The sequence below is a fragment of the Phoenix dactylifera genome, chromosome 5 (assembly GCF_009389715.1).
Source record: "Phoenix dactylifera cultivar Barhee BC4 chromosome 5, palm_55x_up_171113_PBpolish2nd_filt_p, whole genome shotgun sequence".
NCBI classification, from domain to species: domain Eukaryota; kingdom Viridiplantae; phylum Streptophyta; class Magnoliopsida; order Arecales; family Arecaceae; genus Phoenix; species Phoenix dactylifera.
The window spans coordinates 11,814,786-11,833,823 of NC_052396.1; the positions used below are offsets into that span (position 1 = coordinate 11,814,786).

The 19,038-nt window shown below is 37.8% G+C and overlaps 1 protein-coding gene across 5 annotated transcripts in view; it reads right to left on the bottom strand.

Annotated features, from left to right (window-relative positions):
• The window catches only part of LOC103717728 (mitogen-activated protein kinase kinase kinase YODA-like), a 39,707-nt gene that overhangs the window by 14,301 nt on the left and 6,368 nt on the right, over positions 1–19,038 (bottom strand). For all 5 annotated transcript variants that reach the window (XR_005512000.1, XR_005511999.1, XM_039126802.1 and 2 more), the window contains exons 3-11: positions 18,295–19,035; positions 17,334–17,421; positions 16,748–16,810; positions 11,513–11,673; positions 11,320–11,395; positions 8,880–8,939; positions 8,646–8,753; positions 1,813–2,052; positions 386–489 (exon numbers count right to left, since the gene is read on the bottom strand). Coding sequence is in view for 3 of the 5 variants with exons in the window: in XM_039126802.1 (XP_038982730.1) it covers positions 386–489; positions 1,813–2,052; positions 8,646–8,753; positions 8,880–8,939; positions 11,320–11,395; positions 11,513–11,673; positions 16,748–16,810; positions 17,334–17,421; positions 18,295–19,035 (1,641 nt within the window). In the remaining 2 variants the exon portion in view is untranslated. The remainder of the gene's footprint in view (positions 1–385; positions 490–1,812; positions 2,053–8,645; positions 8,754–8,879; positions 8,940–11,319; positions 11,396–11,512; positions 11,674–16,747; positions 16,811–17,333; positions 17,422–18,294; positions 19,036–19,038) is intronic.

Consider the following 19,038-nt stretch of genomic DNA (forward strand, 5'->3'; position numbering starts at 1 on the left):
TGAAGTAAAGGAGGATTAACATCAATAACTAGATAAATGTGATTCTAAGTGAAGGCAAACCTTTCTACAACTACATACATTTATTTATTCAACAACACTATTTCATTCCTTTAAACCTGGTCCAATATGACATGTATGCTTAAAACTGAAAAGCAAGGACAAGGAGAAACGACATAATTGTTGAAATAACATTTTTTCACCTGTATCTCCACCCAGATGATCTTATAATTAGAGGACATTTTTTAGGTCATGACTCCAGTTTTGTAATCCAAATTCATTACGATGCAATAGATAGTATATACAGAAGACGTGCTGTCCACCAACCTCTTTTCATGTGCTTTCATCAAAAAAGGAAGTTGAATGTGAAAGGGAAAAGGCAGGCTACCTGGTCATTGTAGAAGCCTTTGCACCCCTTATCTGATGAATTGCTACTCCTTCCACATCAAAGGAAGAAAGATTTCTAGCATGCCCAACGCCATGAAATTTTACCTACAACAACATGAAAATCAATTGTGATGCTTCAAAAAACAAAGTACATGTTGCACGCCATAGGAACCCATAAAACTAGTGAACGAAATTTCCTCCTGTTTCCTTGATTGCACCTAAGACATTCAATGCTACTAGGCCTGGCTACTTAACATATATAGTGACAAAACAAAACCAAGAGAAAAGCAGACCTAGTGGTCACATTTCCATGAAAATTAAAGTTTGACGTAATAACAAATCCAAATTAAGAAACAAATTATCAATACCTAAAGTAGTAACGCTTGCTTGAAGACAAACAAATGCATGAGACTATTTATTTATATGTAAGAATCAGTAAATATTGATGTCTGATAAAAAATCAGTTACTCGAACAGTTTCTCAAACATGAAAATTTTGCTTAAAAAAATATATTGAAAATTTAGTTTTGAATGCATGTAGAAATTCAAATTCAAACATCCAAACAGACATGCACATAGCCCTGGGAAAATATTCTTTTCATTTGTTATCTCAATCACTGTCACTACAGGCGGTTGCTTGGGAACCTGATCAATGCCCTGGGCAGCGACTCAGCCTTGATTAATCTAGGAGCCATCACCAAGGCCAGCACACATACATATATATATAAGACACACAAACACACTCACATACATATATACCTACAATATATGTACCCATGTATTGATGTCTGCATGAACTGCCAAAGCAGCAAACATGCCAATGGAGTAAAATATATCAATTTAGACCCAAGAGAATACAACAAATTGCATTAGAAAAAGAAAAATTAATCTAAACAACTGACCCAAAATTTTTAATAAAAGCCATAGATCTGAACTTAAACATCCAGCAAGCTGGATGACCAAGAAAAGTCCGCAGTTTCTATGATCTGAGCTCCTAGAACATAAGACAAGATGTCATTTCCATCATAATTTTTATATAAGCTTTACATGAATATCATAAATTACAGTTTATCTTCTAAGTGGTTAATTTATATTAAGTGCTCATTCAATATGTTCATGGCTACATATGGTTTGAAGCATGTCAAGATTTTAGTTTACCGAAAATAGTGCAACATCTGATAAATAAATGAAATAGTTGAATTCAAACAATGTTCGTACTCGGTCACCTAGGTGATCATCCAGGTTCCTAGAAGACAGGCTAGGTCTTTGCCTGAGATAGATTGACAATAAGCATTAACAGATGAAGAATGGAACCAACTACACTTTTAAGACCAGAAAATAATAACAAACTTTGTACAACTTGATGCAAAGACAAGTCAAATCCCAAATATTACATTTTAAAAATTAAATTAGACATAATAGGTGATACCTTGGAATTTGGCCCACTTGAAACAGGCGTAGGCCGTTTCAAAAGTTCAAAATTGAAAACAGATTTTTCCATCAATGCTGCAGTTTTCACAAACGGATGCTGCAAAAGCTCAGCTGCTGTAGGACGATTAGATGGTTCACGTTGCAGACACTGCCTTATAAAATCCTTGCCCTCATCTGAGAGATGATCAGGTATTGCTGGAAGCTCCTTACTGTTACCAATCTTGAACATGGCCGCTATCTATAGACCAGAACAAGCAAATGTCATAACTCAAAAGTGAGTGTAAGAAAATAGCATGTATTGGAACTATACAAAGTAGTAAAATGACCGATACATCCATGGGATTCACTGACATGTGGTGAGAAGAACTGAAAGGTATGTAGGTGATTTAACTAGTGCAGTCAAGGATAAGCTTTTCACCCTTTCAGATGCACCAACTAAATAACCAAAATATCTTCTATTTTTTACCAGTCCATGTGAATAAAATCAAGGGTGTATTTCTTGTTTAACACCCACATGTAAAGCTATGCGCAATTGTATGCACACATCCACATATCTAGATAACTATATACAAGGTTCGCCGTCTCGATACCAGACTCCATACCGGTACCATCCTATTACAATGTCAATATGCGGTTCGGTATGGTACAGCTCGGCGTACCAAGTGCCAGTGCGGTCTTGTACAGTATACCGATTTGGTATCGGTACGGTAGAATTGTATACAGATGTACATGTTATTACACAAAAAGTGGTTGGAAGAAGTTGGCATGTAAAATTAAGACTTACGCATAGTAAATATGCTGCTATATGCCCAAGCACCTTAAATTCAAGAAAGGGAAATGACTAATTACCATAAATCTTCAACTAGTAGCAAATAGTTACAAAGTGGAAGATTTTTCATTGACAAGATAAATGATTGCTTAAACTGACAATTTTCAAGTAACCAAAACTGCTAAAATTTTATTTGTGTTTCAAGATGTGTAATAATAATTGATGGTCTGGATTCCTATATGGCCTATCACACAATATGCCACCCTAGCTCTAGTGGCACCTTCCTTTTTTGCCTGGTAGAAGCATTGAAGTCTGGGCAGTGAATCTTTTAAAATTTAAACCTTAAAGTTTGAGATCCAACCGATCATGAAAGGTTTTCTAGTTCTCTCAATCAAACATTACATTTTCTTATACAAGGCAAATTTGTAATAAGGACAAAACTCAAAAGAATAAGTAATAGGATTCAGAAATTGTCTTCAAAGGCAATTAGATTACTCCCTTCCCAGCAGCATTCTGTCCATTGCAAATATAGTCATTTTCTCGATTACAAAAGTAAATGCAGTCATTGAGTTAAACCCAAGGACTTAAATGTCATTTGGCATGGCAGTAGCACAGTACGGGCAACTACATCATGACAGATATAATGCCGACATATTACTAGCATGCAACACAGGCATGGTATTGACTGCAGGCCAAGACTTGGCATGCTACCATACCACTGCATGTGTCACAACACAACACGAAGTGTTTCCTGCCATTGCCAAGCCAACATGTCACCTGCATGTGCCACTTCAACTCTTGGTTAAATCTGGAGAAAAAACAAAAAAAAAAATATATAGATATATTCACAAGTAAAAAAAAAATGGCATTTTAAACTCAGTAGAACACGGCACACTAAGTTTCCGCTGGAATTCATGCTTCTCAGACTTCATAAGAAAAATGCTAGGCATTACTAGGGGCCTCTAATTTAGACAACAGTTGAGAGTTCCTCTGATGTTTGGAATCTAGTTTTGCTGATGGCAACTTTCTAGGGCCAAGTGTTGCAAGTTGCAACATCCGTTGTTGATTGTACAAGGTGGCATTGTTAAATTATATTTTATGTTACACACGTTGGTTTTACATCTCAATCTGTTTGTAAGACTCAAATCTATCATTCATGCATGGAATGTAAACTGGAGAGTGGAAATCACTTTGCAGGCAAAATGAAACCCCATCTATGAAGTGAAGCTGGATTCTGTCACTTAAAAGGAAAGGTTTATAAAGTGTCTCTATTCCTAGATCTTCAGAATGAGCAATGAAGAAATGTTTAAAAACACAGAATCTTAAGTATGTTTCAAACGCAAAACTCTAATTCATGGTTACCCAAAAATAATTAAATAAACAAAATTAAGCAAATGAAGAAGAAGCCATCACAATTTGAATTTGAAACCATACACAAATATGAAGGAATTTAGTAAAGATCATTGCTTCTTTTTTACATTTGGAAACCATATATATCTACATGTATATGCATATGCATATATATGCATGTGTGTGTATATGTATCATATTCGCAGTCGAGTTAAATATATGAAATTATTTGGACTGTAGAAAGGAAAAGTCCAATCCAAACCCAGCTGAACACACATGGCAGGAGAAGGCAATATGCCTTTGGTGAGGGCCCCTACAAGCAGGGATCCTTCTTAGGTAGATTGGTTGGTTTCCCACATCTGTTTGAGAAGGCCCCAAATGCCCCTGCTATTCCATAAACCCATCTTTCTCTTTTCTCTCATCCCCAATCCCCACAAAAAACCACAGGGTTTCCCTTCTAATTCCACCACTGCCTACAAAGGTAGAAGTGATGGCCCATCTAAACCCTCGATCACCATTAAGATTTAAGACCAATATCAACACAAGGGAAGGGATCAACACTCAAGAGGAGCAGGATCACCATGATGACTCGGACGCAAAGAAAAGATAGCTAAAGCAAATCCTAGCTCTTCTCCATTTCTTTCCCCTGTTTTATTTTTCTTTTCTTTGTTGGCTAGGATTTGAGATAGGACTGATTTGTGTAGGAAAGACGAGTTTTTCTCCCTTTTCATTTGCTAGTGGGAAACAAGAGCCGCAACCTCAAACCAAGCAATCAGCAAACAGCAGTGTCTATGACAAAATGTACAGATCACACGTGATGTCATGTCCAAGTAGAGACCATTGTTCATGTAACATTAATCACTTGAGAATAATATCAGAGAAAATCTGAAAAACTAGCATAAGCATATGTTTTCAGAAATCAGTACTTCCTCTAAAAGCATTTAAGGAGCTTGATCTTTTCAGAGAAGATTTTAGGGGAACGTTTGTTTTACCTATCAGTTAACTAAAAGCAAAACAAAGGCTGGAGGAGGACTAGTTGAAGTGTTCAACAGTAGAGAAACAACATATTAAAGCAACAACCAAGATACTGTATCTAGAGAGTGGAGTTTGAAACATGGATCTTTTTCACTCTGCTCAAGCTTGTAGACTGGATCAGAAACAATATCAGGCAGCTTAAAAGAAACACTGGTATGCTAGCTACTAGGGAGGAGGAAATAATTTTGGAGCATGCTCGCCAACAATCTACTAGTGTTTAATGTTTTGATAAGGATTTATTTATCCAAACTAGTTTTTGACTGAAAGAAGAAAATTTGTGGGTATCTGAAAAAAGCAATGACTGAATTAACAGACTGCTGATCCTGACAAAGATCCAAGGTTAAATGGGTCACTAACAACTTTTTGTACCGGACTAATTATATTGTGGTCAAAAATGATGCTTGCTGTCCTGTCTACAAGTGCTAAAATTGGAGAAATTTTTGAAACAGGTGGATCAGACTTCTAGCATTGATTACTAAATCATCAACAACATATTCAGTGGACCACTGCAGGCCAATAATACTGCACAAAAACTACATAAAATAATCTCGAGAACATTATCCCATTTACAAAAAGTTACAGTAAAACCCATAAGCACAACATATGGCAATTATTAAATAAAGAGGATAGCAACAATGTTATCTAGATTATTACACCACGAAAACAAAAAAGATCGAAACATGTCTTCTTTTATTGTGAGACTCGTAGATTCTCACAATAAAAGAATTGTTGGTTTCTAAAGTAAATTAGAACATAGAAATAACTTACATGAGAAGATGATTAAAAAAGCGAACTTGTTCTCCATTATATTCAAACAACAAACTTTTAACATATATAATTTATTAATATACACTGTAAATTGGGTTCAAATCAGTGTCTGCCGAATCAGGCCGAACTGTCCGGTTCAGGCAGCGTCGAGCCGTTCCGGTACGAAGCCGGATCGGTTTGCCTAATAATATCAATTCTACCCCCATACCAACCGGAATCCCTACCGAGCTAGCCAGAACCGGTCCCTTACCGACCGGAACCGGCAAGTGTCTGAACCGGTTGATTCGGTGCATACTCGAACCGGCCGGTTCGCACCGAGTCAACCTGGTTCCTGTGGAGCCACCTAATGCTTTTACTGTTAGGAAGGCCTAAGGAGGTTTTCCCAATAGCATTTGAAAGCGGCAGCTTTCTCCACCGCTTCTTCCCAAATACTCTAAAAACAACACCGACTCGGGCTATCAGAAGGAAGATTCAAGGCTAACTAACGTGTGCTTCCTCTCTCCTACCTCATTCTCTCTTTTTTTTGGGAGACTTGAAAAAATAGCTCAAAAATTGCAAAATAAGGAACCATCATACCAAAACTTTCGATTTGGGCTTGATATTTTTATGTTGTAGATCTATTGACGATCCACACACTAGCATAAAAATTTTTAATTTGTGAATTATATATAATTTTAAAAAATTAAAAATATATATTTCGATTAAAAGAAAAAAATAAAATAAATAAAAATTTAAAAAAATGCAAAATTAGAAATGTATTTAGGGTCATGCAAGCTACCCTCCATACAAATTTGGTGTCCATTCATTCAAATTTTGATACAATCATGTGCACAGTAGTCTAAACCTAAATTTGAAAAAAAATAAAAAAGAAGTAGCCTTTGATGCATGCCCGAGGGCCTAAAAAAATATATATAGCATCCATTATTGGATTCTACATGGATCTGAGCTGAAATTAATTTTTAAAATATTAATATTTTAAAATTATTATTAAATTAAAAAAAATAAAAATATATAAATAATACCAAAAATTATGAAAAATTAGGTTGGAATTGGAATAGGTTCGGCAGCGGATCACGAAATCTTGGCGATCTTCTCTATCTAATGAATGAGGAGTCCGTTTGGAAATCGTCCGCCCTGCACCCACCCCCCGAGTATATGATTCAACAGGAATCATGTGGTCGTAACGTAATTGGTTCTCTATGGTGACCGGGTTCATGAATTATAGTCAACAAACAATACGAGCTGCAAGGTATATTGGTCAAAGTTTCGTAATTACCTTATCCCACACAAATCGTTTACCTATAACTATTCAATATCCTTATGAAAAATCGATCACATCAGAACGTATCAAAATAGACAAAGATAAACCCTTTGATTCAAGAACGATTACCAATCGTTTATTTATCACCAAATAGAGATGAATATTATATGGTAGCGGCGGGAAATTCTTTGGCCCTGAATCGGGGTATTCAGGAAGAACAGGTTGTTCCAGCTCGATATCGTCAAGAATTCCTTACTATTGCATGGGAAATACAATATGTTCTCTATGGTGACCGGGTTCATGAATTATAGTCAACAAACAATACGAGCTGCAAGGTATATTGGTCAAAGTTTCGTAATTACCTTATCCCACACAAATCGTTTACCTATAACTATTCAATATCCTTATGAAAAATCGATCACATCAATCAAAATAGACAAAGATAAACCCTTTGATTCAAGAACGATTACCAATTACTAAGATTTTGTTTTGATATAAAAGACCCATAGATGTATTTTCTGAAATAAAAAAATTATCTTCGCCATAACGAAATTTTGCTATTTTTAAATAATTGATAAACTGACGTACTTAATAAACCTGCAGGAATTGAGCCATAAAGAAAAAAGATCTAAGCGTGATATTGGCTGAGATCATAGGCAAATGCTCTCGGATCGGCACCAATAAAAGTGCAAGTGCAACACAGTTCAAGAGAAGACGGGTAATCAGGTTGAAGCAGTACTTAGCTGGTGGAAGGCCTCTCCACAGCTGTATTATCAACCCGAAGCATCTCGCGGGTCGGATGGGCACCTCTACAGCCATATTATCAACCAGAGGATACCTCTCAGAGTCAGAGCTTCAGCGAGAGATCCGAAAGTGCTTATAACCCGGGGCGCATTCCTTATGGGATAAACGTACAAGACTACGTCGCTTGGTTAGAGGGATAGGTTGATGTGCCTTTTGACTATGCTAATGATCCGGATATCTATCAGAGTTATCGTCACTCGACCAGATTTTAGATATCGGTATGTATGTTGTACTTTAAATGTATGTAATTGATTTTATGATTTTATAATTTTTACATTCCTACTTGATTTGAGGATATTTTATGTTGTTCCTTGTAGTATACATCTCACTAATCATTTTATGATTTGTATCATTATAAAACAATAAAATGCATCATTTAGGTTAAACCGGAATCATAGAAACATCAAAAAAATCAAGAAAATACCCAAAAAAATATCAAATTAGACTCGAAAAAAATGGGTGTGCCGGCATTCGAAAATAATGGGTGTGCCGGTACAGGCGTGCCGGCACTCGAAAAAAATAGGCGTGCTGGTACAAGCGTGCCGGCACTCGAAAAAATTGGGTGTGCCGGTGGTTCGGTACCGAACCATACCGGCCCCCGACCGGTACGGGTCTCGATATCAGTTCGACGAATCTTGGTTCAAATACTTCTAGGGCATAGCATAACTACTTTAAAAGAAAATGAAACAAAAATAAAAACTTCAGATTGGCTTATATAATATATCGGTATATTAAATATCATACTACTACTTTAATAAAAGTAGATGGGCTTAGGCCTCCCTTTCTATCAAATAAGGAGAAAAAAACCTACTCAAGATTAAACATTTATCTCCTAAGTACAAACCCCTTCATATTGGCTCCATGGTGGTTTTGATGTAGCCATCTCCAAAACAGTGCATCCTAGGCTCCAAATGTCCACAGCAAGATTGCAGCCATTGGTGTTTTTTATAACCTGAGCAAATGATGTCAGTGAGAAATGAAACAGGAAGCACAGTATTGTAAGGGAAAGGAAGGAAAAAAAATGCACAGTTATAACTTAGGAAGGAACAAAATCTATCCATACTCAAAACATGCTCACCTCAGGTGCCATCCAGTAGGGACTTCCTTTGAATGATAAGGGACATGAATGTCCAGTAATCTGAAAAACAACAAGCATGACACATAGGATTATGAATAATGCTCAAGGACTTTACAAGTTAATTATTTAAGTTCAATCTCCCTAGAAGTAAAACACTTAAAAATAACAACTGCTGCGTCGTGTCATGGCCATGGTTTCAAGTTCCTGCACGTGCTACGCCAGTACCAGCACTTGGTACCAGGTACCAAGCAAATAGCTTTTTATGGGTGGTGCTGGCCCGTATAGAACCATGTCAATTCCTGACAGGTTGACATGGTTGGTACCACCCCGCACCAAGACAAAAAGGTTCTTAATCTTTTTTTCATTTCAACAGAGCACATCAAGTATGTCAGCAGTGGTGCAACATGCCCAGCGATAGTGGCACTTAAATCATTGATCATGGGAGCATTAAGATAATTTTGAAATGTAGATTCCACAATCAGTAAGATGGAAATTCATGAAAATTTGAGAATTAAAATTTAACCTTAAAAGGTTATGAAATTAAGAGGTGAAAGTTGATGAAGATGGGTTTAAGTGTCCAGCTGCACATGCCACATGGTTACGAGCAAGGTCCACCGTACCGGGTCCGGTAGGCGTACCGGTTGCCTACCGGACCGGTACGGGCCGGTTCGTACCGTGCTCCGGGCGGTACGAGCCGGGAAGCTCTTCCCCGCCGGAACCGGAGAAGAAGAAGAGAACCAGAGAGAGCGCGGGGAAGAGAGGAAGAGAGCCCACCTTCGGCCGCCATCGAAGAGCCGCGGAGGGGCGTCGGAGGCCGGTGGGGGGCGGCGGAGGCCGGCGGGGGGCGGCGGAGCCCGCGGGGGCGCTGCGGAGGCCGCGGCCGCGTCGCTGTTTCGAAAGAAATAGGGGACGCGGCCGCGTTTTTTAATTTGGGGATTTTAAGTGAAGTCGGCACATCGGTTGCCAACTTCACTTAAAAATCCCTAAATTAAAAACCCGGCCGCGTCCCCTGTTTCTTTCGAAACAGCGACGCGGCCGCGGCCGCGGCCTCTGCAGCGCCCCCGCGGGCTCCCCCGTCCCCCGCCAGGCTCCGCCGCCCCCCACCGGCCTCCGACGCCCCTCCGCGGCTCTCCGATGGCGGCCGAAGGTGGGCTCCCTCCCTCTCTTCCCCGCGCTCCCTCTTTTTCTCCTCGTCTTTTTCGTCTCCGGCAAGGAACCGGCCTGTACCGGTTTCCACGGCTCCGCCGTACCGGTAGCTGGCCGGACCGGTTTGTACCGGCCCGTACCGGCCGATACGGGCCGGTTCGGCATACGCTGGTTACGAGTACTAGAATAGGTGCAACACTGCAGATTAGTACTTACTAGTAACCTATAGTATAAGTAAGATGACTCATTTGTGCATCCAATATATGGTACATCAACTGTGCACTATCTCCAGAGGTTTCTTTACTGCAATATTGCATGCTGTTCCTTAATTGCGGCTTGATGTCCTCAAATGATGGTCAGCTCCATATCCCCGTAAATTGGTCATATTGTACAAGTATTTGTTTTTATGTCATGTTCATGATTTAAGTGGCCTAACAATAGTATAAACTTGCTACCACACAACTTGGAAGAAAGAGATTAAGGTCTAATATCCATGTCTGGAGCAGTTAAGGGTTAAAAGGATGCTTTAGGAAAAACAATGCAAGACAGCAATTATACACTGATAATAACTGTAATAAGGTATAAACGAAGAAAAGCATGATATCCTAGAGAGTTTCTTCTTTCCATCTGTTATTTTTAATTTCTCAGTTAGCTTGAAAGTTTTTCCTTCCATCTGGTAACTTTATTTTCTCTGTTAGCATGAAAATTTTAATTTCTACTTTGGTTGAAACACATATTCCTCTCATGCCAGCAGAAACTTAGATCAGCTGGCTGGCACCACTCTTTTACTGGGGAGAGGTCCCAAGTTCGAACCAAGATGGTGGCATTCTCAATATGTTTCTTAAAAAAAGGGAAAAAACTTATCCACTAATAATCAACCAATCAACTCCATGAATCATCAGGAAGTCATGCCTCTCCTTTCCCTTTAGAATTTCAACTTCAGCCTCTATATAAGGCAGTGAGATATGATAAACACACACTCATTTCATAGGACACTCTTTTCGTCCTGTATCTAAAGCACTTATAGCTAAAGCATCATACATTATAGCAAATATATTCATGTCTAAAGTTAGCAACAAATATAAGACCACCTCTGGATGCTGATATAGAGCTGGAGCTCTAAAGAGTGGAAAATAGCAAAAACTTTGACAAACTATATGAACATAAGCACCTGAGCATCAGAGAAGATAAACTATAAAATCATCAAATTTAATGTTAAGTGCAGCAGCACAAGAAATAGGTAAAGACATATTCACCCAAATTATGAAAGGCTATAGCAAATGTAAAATTATACATGTTTTGCCATCCCAAAATCTGCCAGCTTAACACGGCCATTTGGGTCTACAAGAATATTTGCACCTTTGATATCTCTGCACAGGCAGGAAAAAAACTAATTAGAATCAGAAATAATAATCTAGGAGCAGGTGTACCAGACACCCAGAGGGAGAGAAATAGCCGGTAAAATGAATTCTGATATTGAATTATACCTATGGACAGTATTCTTAGCATGCAAATATGCTAGGCCCGAAAGGATTTGTTGAGTATAGCTACGAATCGCTGGTTCACCTAATTTCCCATACTCTTGAAGAAGTTTATGGATGGAACCACCAGAGACATATTCCAGATATATATAAAGCTTATCATCTATCTGTTTAAGAAAGAAAAATACAATATCAGGTAACTGAACAACAAGAAAAGGCTTTGCTGCTGAAGTGAAATCTCAACAGGCATTATGACAATATCCACCAAACGTGAAACCATGTTAGATATTTCAATTAAGTCCTGTACCCCCTAAATTAGATGTATCAGTTTCCTTACTTTACAATTAAAAGAGGTATTTCCATTCACCTACCACAAAACTAGACAGAAGTATCTCATAAATATATGTATACTGAGATAGCTGTAGTCGTAGCTTTCATAACAATCAGCAACTCATCCCATGACTCCCATCTATATTGCATCATATGATAATCCTTCATCTTCATTTGTTCCTACCAAGACTATAGCCATAGTCATCTATAAACACTAGCTCTTCAGTGCACTCCCCCCACAGGCCACAATATTAATCCAGATCTTCGTAGGTCCTCATCTCTTTTTTCCTCATGTCTTTGGGACTTCCACAAACCAAAACACTCTATTTTATAAGATCTCACATCATTCTTTTTGCAGAAATCCATGTCATCTCAATTTGCTCCCTTTCTTTTCTCCTCTTGCAACAAAAGTCTACTATGTTTACACGCTCTTTATTATCAAACCTTATGAACCAACTATGATCTTGTATAACAAGTCTTGTCTTAACATTCAAGACTCATTTGGTTCATGGGAAAAATTTTACCACACAAGAATGTTTTTCCTAGGAAGCTGATACCTGAGTATATGAGACCTAGGAAAGTGGTTTTTGTATGTTTGGTTTACCATGAAAAAGTGGTATAGGAAACACACCTTCTAGAGAGACTTATGTTTGGTTGAGCATCTGCTTTCTAAGAAAAGATGTGTAAAATACCTATTATACCCCTAATAATAGGACTATAAGGAAAAAACCATCACATGCATAATTTTTAGAATCAAATACTTAGAACAGCATGATATGAAGGTTTTGAAGGTTCAACACCAAAAAGATCAAAGTATATTTTAAAAGCTACTTTTAAGTATTTTTAACTATTAAAATTACCACAATTCATAATATATTTAGATGCTTGTCTAACTATTAAAGTTACCGCAATTCATAATATATTTTTAATAGCTATGTTTAAATATTTTAAAATCTAGAAATATTTAAAAATATTTTTAAATATTCAAAAATAGCTATTAAAAATATTTATTGGCTTGAGTTTTTAGTTAATAGTTAGACAATTTCTTTATATTGTGAAAATTTTAAATAATTATTAATATATTTTTATATTAGAATTACCACAAGTTTTTTATATTGTGATGATTTTTAATAGTATATTTTTATACTTAAGATTAACTATTAAAAATTACTATTAAGAAGATCATGATGGCTTAAGAGCATTTTTGGAAAAAAAGTTACCACAATTCTCATCCCGTGGGAAAGTAGCTTTTCCATATCCCACATGAGCCTTTCTTTCTCATGAAATATGGAAAACTTATTTCCATAGGAAAGTTACTTTTTCATCTCTCTCCTTTGAAAACTCCAAGCAAACATGAGGTATTTTTTCATTTTTCCGTTGATCACACTTTCTCCCCTCTTCCCGCAAACAAAACGTATACTCAAAGGCATGCAGAAGAACCTTGCCAATCATCCATCAACGATCCACCTACTCTACTTATTGTACAAATGGCATCATTCTCAAATACACTATAGACAACGAATAATCACATGGGGCTATCTATATGCCATCAATTGCATTACAACTGATGTGACCCAGTTGCAAGCTTTCCCCAAGTAAATAATGTTATCTTATGATTATTTTGAAAGAAATTGTCCTACAAAAAATCAAGTCATAGATGTGTCAATTAACTCTACGCCCATTCTTATCTCAAAGGAATCACATGCAAAACGATTGAACAATTTCCACACACCACGATCCCTACTACATTTAAACAGCATTTAATGCTTAAGCAGACTTTCAACTTCATTATAAGAAAATTATGGAAAACAAACCTCTCTCTCTCATATTTAGTCCAAATATTGATACTCATAGGAGGGAAAGACATACAAAATAACAACTGCCATGAGAGTTATTGTCCTAACAACAAAGTCAAAGTTTTGATCATTATTGTCTTGCCTAATGTGCATTCTACCGGAAGGATAAAATATCGGCTTTTCAAAATACAATATTCCAAAGTATCTCATTGATTTTCAATAACTAGTTACCAAGAAAAACCTACACAGCTGCTAGATTTTTAAGCATATTACCAACCTCTAATAAGTCAGTTATAACTCTCCTGAATATTAAATACTGCAGCTTTTTGGCAGCAGGGGACCAGCTAAAAGATATCCTTTGGCTGAACCACACTAGCAAGGAAGGAGGTCAGGCAATCAGTTCAATCGGCTCCTTTCTTGGGCCCTAAATTTGCCTTATTTTTCCTTTTTATGATGAATCTTATTTTCAATTTTTAGGGATACTTACATGGGCCTTTTAGCATCAACATGGGCTGTAACTAGGCTCCCAATGTATATTTATTTTCTTTTCAGGGTATTACCCAGTCTCAAATTTGGGCTACTATTAAGTGGCTAGCCAATTCTTTCAATGGGCCTAAAATCAGTTGCTAGTTTCCAATTCTGAAGAGTCCTGATGTCAATCAAACTTGGGCTCAGCCAGTCTTTTATGGGTGGGTAGTAATCAGCTCTTCTTGCTGATTTAGGAGTTCTTATATGAGACAAAAAGGTACTTGACTAATTTTATGTTTCAGAAGATTGCAGCTCGCTGCTGGGTCCAGGTTTATTTCCATATATTTGTATATCCTATTGAAAAAGGAAGACTGGTCAGTTACACCTAATAAAAGGGACTTGTGATCGATTCTGGGACATTGCAAATGAATTGTAATGCCAAGATACTAGTGACAAATAAAAAACCGGAATATGCAATGCCCCTTGAGGAAAGGCTTAATAAAACAGAAATCTGAACATAGAAAATATGAACAAAAATAGCATAACATAAAAACCAAAAATACTGTTATATATGGAAAGAAAACAAAAAAAGAAAATACATAAAAAACAAATATAAAATAAAATAAAATAATTGTAAAAAAATAAAATTAAAAAGAGAAAATGTTCAATGGATGGACATGATCCCATCAAGCATTGATATAATGGTAATTATTCATTTACTAATTTGCGCATGTGAATTGTTGAATGTGCTCATGTTTTTAATTAACTTACCCTCTTTATTTATTGCATCCTTTCTGGAAGAAGATCTAGGAGAACATATTAAAAAAAGGGGCATATATCATTGGATCTCATCTGAATTTAACAAAGGAGAAATTTGATATTGGTCGCTGGACATAGTTGTTTGCTTAAATAACTTGAACACAGACACACTGACACAAAGTGAGAGGAGTGGGGAAAGAGATTTTAGGTGTAGTTTTAAGTCAAAGAGAGAGCGTTGAGGATTATCAGGATGTTGGTAGGGGGCTAAGAAAGAGAGAGGAACTTGATATGAGAAGAGGGAGGCAAACATGAACACTTCTCTCTAGAGAGAAACCTTAGGTGGGATGGTGGGGTTTTTATGTTAAAAAAAGAAAACTGAGGATTATCAGGCAAGCGGGTGAGTGAAATTTGAGAGGAGGGGGCACAAGTATCTTGGAGACACAAAAGAAAATGTTTGCATGCTTGGTCAGAGAGGTGGCATGCACGAATTAGATCTAACTGAGAGTTCGTGGTATTTTGAGAACAAAATGTGAAAAATGATACATTCCTGCAATATTGACTAAATTCGAAATTCACATTTTAAATTATACAGTACAGAGAAAAAGCGGAGCACTGTCCTACTTTTCTGTACTTTCCTCCTTATTCTTCTTTTCTTTATTTCTTAGCTTATTGTGATAAAATACTGCAGTTGGTTAGCAGTGGACTGCTACAAATCAAATCTGAAAAAAAACTTCACAACTCCTGAAGTTAGCTCCAAATACTCTTACCTCTGAACCATTTCAGTTCACTGTCCAACACTCCTACCAATCATTACATCATCAAAATATCCATCAGGCTTCAGAAGCATGAATATCCACATACAGATGCAGAAGCTCTGTGACAACATGTTGCCATATGGGTTAGATTGCAGACTTCTTTTACCAACAGTGAATGTCTGGAATTTGGGAAGTATTTTGATCATGGATAGCCTCATGGTAGAAACTAGAAAGCAAGCTGATGCTTATATAAATGAGAAACGTGCACTGAATCGATTTCTGTGGAAGATGAACCCATAGATCATCCTTGGCTGGCCTGCTACTTGCACTAGTTTCTTGGATTGGCAGAAACTTTCTAAAGATATAAATATAAGAAGTTACATATATTCAGTGTTTCGGTCTACTGTATGGAGATTGATGGGTTCCAGAAATACATCAGCTACTGCACTAAGATATCCTAGTAATACATTTGTTCACTCTGTTTCCTTAGTGTCCACAAAGTGCAAGTACCGCTGCATATCTCAATATCGACATTTATCCAGATAACGCTCTGCCAATCAGTAGAGTTGATTAGCAGCATTAGAAAGCATCTCAGGATGTAAGTATACGTATCATTTAGGTGTGTGCATGTTGTGAATCCATCCCTATTTGCATGTATGTGTGCCCATTTATGTATGCATGCATACAGAATGAACAAGTAATTTTCCTAACAAACATAAGTATTAACATACTGAATTTTGATTAGCAATCAATATGACAGCGCAAAAGAAACATTTCTGTTGAATGTCTGGTGGACTTCAGTTCCAGATTGTATTTCATATTGAGTGATGAAGTTATTTGAATCAACTAGACAGTGTCATAAACTACTGGCCACCAGTATGCGTAATATCCATATGTCAAAAAGAAAATTATTTAGTTGACTAGCCAGTTTCCAGTAGATAACGAGAACAAAATCAATGGATAAGATATGGCACAACTTAGAATGGGACATGGCCAACAGAAAACTATGGAATTATAGGAACTTCAAGCAAAAGTAGAATACTAAACTGAAAAATAATCTTTACCAAAAAAAATTGATAATCTAGTTTAGATAATAGACAAAAACATTTAGCTAATCAAGGGAATAATGATACCATCTCACTTCCATAATATTGCACTATATTTTGATGACGCAACCGACTCAAGAGAGAGATTTCCTGTGAAAATGAGCCAACAATAAGAAACATTTTTTTTTAAACAAAAAAATATAAAAACAGCATAAATCAAGGTCCGCCGTACCGGTACCGGTCGGCGTACCGGTGGCCGGCCGGACCGGTACGGTACCGGTCCGGTCCGGTACGTACCGGCTGGTACCAGTCCCGTACCGGCCGGTACACGGTGGTTTCAAAAACCACAGCGCGCGGCGCTGTGGTTCTGAAAAAAAAAAAAAAATCGTACCGGTGCGAACCGCACCGGTACGAGGTGCGAACCGGCCGGTACGGGCTCCGAACCGGCCGGTACGGGCTCCGAACCGGCCGGTACGGGCCCGAACCGGCCGGTTCGGATAAAAAACCGGGAAATATCGGTTTTTTATCCGTTCCGGTACCGGTCCACGGCCGGACCGGTACGTACCGGCCCGTACCGGCCGGTACGGACCGGTACGGCATTCCATGGCATAAATTATATGCTGTGGCCAAGTTGCAGAATAAACTAGTAAGATTTAAGAAGAAAAATACTCACTTGCCCCAATTGCTTTGCACTTTCTTTTGACTTAGCATCATCCATGAAGAGGGTAACCTCCTTCATTGCACACATTTCACCACTCTCACTAGATTAAAATAAATCAAGAAAAGAAAAGTAAGACATGAACCCAGAAAATGAACTAAAAACAACTAAAATTGAATAAAATTGAGAAACATTGTGGATGGCTATCAATATTATTAAAAGGACTTCAGAAAATTATTTATGTCAAATTTGGAAAGTGAACAACGATATAAAGATTTGTTTTGAATTTTATATCCCTATTTAATTAGCAACTAATCATATGCCAGGTATTAATATTGGCATCATCAATCTTATTTTGCCATTTATTATCATCCAGGACAATGTTTCCATCATAGATAGTAGCTGTAGTCATCTATGCCTACCTGTGTAAAGATTTCCTCTCTTTTAACTTGGTCCTTTGTTCCAGTAAGTTGTCATCCCCACTACTTAGCGAGCAAAATTATCAATTGCAAGAATCTAAATGAGAAACTAAGGCAGGAAAGAGAGCCCATGTGGTTAAGATCAGGTTGGCAGATTTGATTTGCATGCAGGTGAAATTACACCTACAGCAGATTTTGTACTCCATGATGCAAAACTTTCCTCTATGATACATATCTTTTCTATTTTTTCTTCTCTAAATCTAAATTCTTTACCTTTCTCTACTAAGTATATTGGTTCTCCCTTTTCATACAATCATATTTCTGAAGATAATATATTTTTACATATGAATCCATGTGCCATGGCAAGCATACAGGTAATAGTAGGTTATAAGATTTCTTCATGAGCTGTCTGACAATTGTCAGCAAAGGAACAATAAGATTTTTGACAAGTTCGATCATGTATGATGAAACATTAACACAGAAGCAGTGCTATTGTCACTAGAAGTGAGAAAATAGGCATGTAAATCCCTGATGAAAATTAAAACCAACATATGCACCTGTTAAAACCAACATAGACATGTCCAAATGTGCCACGCCCAATCAACTTCCCCTTCTTCCACCGTGATCCAGGGCTTGTGGGATTCTCTGTCCTTCCAGGACTTCGAGGTATTGACGATGGAGTATTTGATGTTGCATTGTTTGGAGGAAAAGGAGAACCAGAAATATTTATTGGGGGTAGTGGCAACCGGTGGCTTTGCTTCTTCCCCTCATCATGCCTACTAGTAGGTGATTCTGGTGCTGTCCCTCCATCCCGTGGATGCAGTGGAGAGACAGTTCCACTATGTATCCTAGAGCCAGGACCAGGACTTGTCATTCTTGGGCTAGGTATTGGAGAACACTCTGGGCTACCCCTGCTGTGCTGCCAGAATAACTGCCCTAACATATCTCCTCCCACTGAATTATGCCCAGAGGTCTGACCAGAGCCTGGACTGGAGCATTGGCCAGATCCAAGAAAAGTGACATCTGCATGAGGCTTCGCTGCCCAAAAAGCTGAGGCGAGAATCTGCTCAGGGCATACAACTCTTATAGGGCTTCTAGAAGGACTTGACATTGAACTATCTGGGGCACTTCCAAGAGCAACAGGCATAGGAACATGTATATTGGACTGGTTGCTGTTCAGAACACCCTGCTTGGGCGATGTTGAAAGAATTTGATTTGCAAAAATCAAATTCGTTGGTTTTGTCATTTCTCTCGAGTTCTTCCGAGTAACCACAGGAGACTGATCTTTATGCGCCACACTT